The sequence below is a fragment of the Centruroides sculpturatus genome, unplaced genomic scaffold (genome assembly GCF_000671375.1).
Source record: "Centruroides sculpturatus isolate CEXI.00-Female unplaced genomic scaffold, Cexi_2.0 scaffold617, whole genome shotgun sequence".
NCBI lineage: Eukaryota > Metazoa > Arthropoda > Arachnida > Scorpiones > Buthidae > Centruroides > Centruroides sculpturatus.
The window spans coordinates 92712-97439 of NW_019385101.1; the positions used below are offsets into that span (position 1 = coordinate 92712).

Here is a 4728-nt window from a genome sequence, read left to right on the forward strand (position 1 = left end):
CAAAAGGAACAGAAGTTATTAAGCTTCGAAGAGAACATACTAACATCCATACACAGAAAAAAATCCCCAAATTTTTTTGCATTTCTTTGATGTTTCAAGGTGTCCTAAGTCCAAAAATGTAAAACTCTGGAAGGTCATTTTTTGCCAGATCACCATAGTTTCCCTCTGTATAAAAACTGGGAAAGTAATAAATTCAAAATTTATAATGTATTCCTATTGACAAACTTAATTAAAATAAAAGATTTTAAATAACAGATTAATAAAATAAAAGGCTTTTTTTTTTGGTTATAATAATTTTAGAAAATATACTTTAAAAGTTTATTTATTTTGAATTTTTAATAATGTCATCATATCCATAAATAAATACATAAACATGGTTAACATAGTTCAGAATTTTGAATTTATTTAGGCATATCATTTCAAATATATAATGATTTTGTAGGAATTAAAAAAGAACAAAACATTAAACTTATAATCATATTGTAAAAAATTGTACATTATTCTACCAATGTAAAATATATATTATATAAATAAAAAAATATATATAAAAATATAATGGACTTGCCTAATATTTTATAAGAATTAGGAGGAGGAAAAAAGTTAGGAAGAAATAGCCACTCTCTTAATTCAGGATTCATTGATTTAGCCCATGGATAGTCTGTTATAAAAATTACACAAATAAACATCATATAAATTACTTATATATTTCATTGCATAAAAATGTAATTAGAAAATTAAAATACTAACGATAACTGATAAATATTTTATTACAGATTAATAGATATTAATTACTCATATTTTTATTGAAAAACTTACACTTCAATAACTGGTTATTTTGTTTATTTGATTATAATTTCAAAGAAATATAAATTTCAAAGAAATATAATTGAACTATTTTCACATAATTTTAAAATATTTAAAAAAATATCCTTTTAAAGTTTTAATGATATTAATGTTATGTTTAAAATTAAAAATGAAATTAAGTATTCGAAATAAAAATAACAATTACAATCAAATACACTGCCATAAAACTATTATAAATTATGAGAGATCATTATTGTTTTATTAGACCAAAATTAGAACTTACCAATACAAAATCCTGGAGGAATTCCAACACAAAGCATATATTGAAATGGAAGTGAGAGGCAAAGATATGCCACATAAAAACACCATATTTTTGCAAGAGTTTGTCGACGTAATAAGAAAAGAGCACATAACCAAACTGCTGATATAACTGCGTAAACGTCTAATCTTACTCCAATACAAGATACAATTGTCACAAAGCAAAACTATTAAATAAATTATTATAAATAAAAATATTTTTAGATAATAATATATTATAAATAAAGCATTTGCTTTGGCACAAATTATCTTGACAGTATTCATATGCAAAAATAAAATTTTTGTCAATTGCACACAATAATTTTAAAACTGAAATACTGTATTAGCCCAAATATACATTGACTCCAAATCTTAGTCCTTACTTTTTGAAAAATTAGGACTCATATATAAGTCAATCTTTTATTATTAATTTTATTTGCTTACAGTTAGGAATTTACACTTAAAGAAACTTTGGAAAGTCATTGAAACAATACTTCATCTTAATCTGAACTTTCAATGTCATTATTTATGTTTCATATTTCATTAATTTGACTCCTAGATATTTTTAAATACAATCATCACAAAAATTTTCCGAGTGTTGTTTTAGTAATTTTAACAAATTACAATTAAATCACACCTAACTGATCAGAAAATTGTATTCAAAGGGTTTATGCTTTATATGATATAGGTGTCCAGTATTCATATGTGACAAATTACTGTTTCTTTTTTGTTGACATAAACAAAACATGAAATTAATAAAAGTTATAAAGCAAACTTGACTGATTCTGTTGAATATCATAAAAAGCAATCAGCTCAGTTTAATCAATCACTCAAAAACAATCAGCTCGAAATAAGTTTTACCATTAGGCAAACTTAGTGATTGCCTAAGAATATGGGGACAGCAGCCTTACTCGTAAAATAAAGAAAAGCTAGATTGTTAATTAGTGTTAATTAATAAAAACTTTTTAAATGTTAATAATTATATTATTTTTATAAATATCCACATGTATGGGTAAATTTGTTTGAGTATGATAATGNGGTGTAGCATTTATTTTAGGTGAGAAGGTAAAAAATTCAGTTGAAAGAATTGAATGCAGAGGTGACAGAATTTTAATGATTAAAATAAAAAGCGATCCCATGGATATGATGATATTTCAAGTATACATGCCTACTGGAGACTATGACGATGAAGAAGTAGAAGAAATTTATGACCAAATTGAAGATATAATAGAAAATGATAAAACTAAGAAATGCCTAATTGTTATGGGAGACTGGAATGCATCTGTAGGAGGAGGAGGAGATGGAAAAATTGTGGGCAAGTTTGGGCTAGGAAATAGGAATGAAAGAGGCGAACGACTAGTTGAATTTGCTACCAAGCATAAATTAATAGTTGGAAACACACGGTTCAAACAATCCAAACATCGACTATACACTTGGAAAATGCCCAGAGACATTGGAAGGTATCAAATAGATTATATTCTTATTCAAAGTCGTTTTAGGAATGCAGTCAAGAAAATTCAGACATATCCAGGAGCAGATGCAGATTCTGATCACAACTTATTAACTGCAAATATTGGGATGAAATTGAAAAAAGTTTTGAGAGCCAAAAGAATAAAAAGATGGAATTTGGAAAAGCTAAATGGAAATACTGGATTAAATTTTAAAGAAAACCTGGAATATAAATTAAAAGAACTTCCATATGACTTTGTGAGTTTTGACCCAAACAAAAATTGGAAAAGAATTAAAGATACAATAAAGGAATCGGCTGAAAATTTTCTTGGATATGTAAATGGTGCTAGAATAAAAAAACCTTGGATTACTCAAGAAATGATTGAGAAAATGGATGAAAGAAGAAATTGGAAAAATATAAATAATGAAAAAAAGGGAGAATAATGAACAAGAAGCTAAATAATGAATTGAGGCATGAAACTGGAAAAGCTAGAGAAGCTTGGTTAAGTAAGGAATGTGAGGAAATCGAAAAACTGAACAAAAAAGGCAGATATGATCTATCATACAAAAAAGTCAAAGAACTAACAAATGATCTCACCCACCAAATTCTGAATATTGAAGACAAAGATGGAAAAGCACTTTTAACCCCAACTAATATAATGGGCCATTGGAAAGAATATATTGGAGATCTCTATGGAGAGAACACCAAACCTAAAGAGTTAAAATTGGAAAAATCTTCTCAAATAGCTAATGATGAAAGAGGACCTATTATCATGAAAGATGAAGTTGGATTGGCAATTAAAGAATTGAAAAACAAAAAGTCTGAAGGAGTAGATGGAATACCAGCTGAATTTCTAAAAGGGTTAGGCAAGGAAGGAATTGAGAAAATAACAGACTTATGCAATCTCATACATAAAACAGGAGAATGGTCTGAAGACTTTGCTCAAAGTATTTTGATACCTATACCAAAGAAAGCAAAAGCTAAAAAGTGTAGTGATTTTAGAACAATTAGTTTAATTTCACACACCTCAAAAATCCTTCTTAAAATCATTAACAGAAGACTCTACAACAAGGCTGATACATTTCTATGTGAAGAACAATTTGGATTCAGAAAGGGAAAAGGAACAAGGGATGCTATTGGCCTCTTGAGAACAATCTGTGAAAGAAACATTGAGGTTAATAAGGATACGTACATTTGCTTTATTGACATGAAAAAGGCTTTTGATATGGTTAACTGGACAAAGCTAATGGAAATCTTAAGAAAAATAGGAACAGATTGGAGAGATAGAAGACTCATTGCATCACTTTATATGAATCAATCTGCCATTATCCGAACAAAAACTGGAGAAAGCAAACCATGCAGTATTGGGAAAGGAGTCAGGCAAGGGTGTACACTTTCACCTACTCTTTTTAACATTTATCTTGAAGAATTAATGAATGAAGCAATAAGTGAGGACAACCTCAAAATTAAAATTGGAGGCCAATTAATACAAAGTATTAGGTTTGCAGATGATATTGCTTTACTTGCACCAAATGAACAAACTCTACAATGTTTGGTAACAAAACTCAACAAAACTTGCAAAAAATTTGGAATGAAAATTAACATAGCTAAAACAAAACTGATGAAAGTTGGAAGGCTAATTAGCAAAGATTTGAAAATCCTAATTAATGGAAACAAAATAGAGCAAGTTCAACATTTTAGGTATCTTGGCAGCATTATTCAGGGAGATGGCAGATGTGAAAAAGAAATCAAAGAATGAATCAGGGCTGAAAAAATGGCTTTTTATAAGAAGAAGAACCTTCTTATTGGAAAAATGAACCTAACACTTAAAAAGAAGTTAATAAAATGCTTTTTCTGGAGCATAACTTTATATGGAGCAGAGACTTGGACCTTAAGGAAAAAGGAAACAAACTACCTTGAAGCATATGAAATGTGGTTATGGCGAAGAATGGAGAAAATCAAGTGGACAGAAAAGGTTAAGAATGAAGATGTTTTAAATTTGGTCCAGGAACAGAGATCTCTTTTAAAAACAATACAAAGAAGAAAAAATAACTGGCTAGGTCATATATTGCGAGGAGAAGGATTAATGCGAGTGGCATTAGAAGGAAAAATTGATGCAAGGAAACAAAGAGGAAGAAAAAGAAAAGTATTGATAGATGATGTTTTACTAGGCAAAA

General features: G+C 28.4%; 1 protein-coding gene across 1 annotated transcript in view; it reads right to left on the bottom strand.

Annotated features, from left to right (window-relative positions):
- Positions 1 to 4728, bottom strand: part of LOC111634696 (piezo-type mechanosensitive ion channel component 2-like) — a 176734-nt gene that overhangs the window by 90423 nt on the left and 81583 nt on the right. Inside the window, exons 17-18 of the mRNA XM_023379534.1 lie at positions 1088 to 1289; positions 531 to 658 (exon numbers count right to left, since the gene is read on the bottom strand). Coding sequence (XP_023235302.1) covers positions 531 to 658; positions 1088 to 1289 — 330 coding nt within the window. The remainder of the gene's footprint in view (positions 1 to 530; positions 659 to 1087; positions 1290 to 4728) is intronic.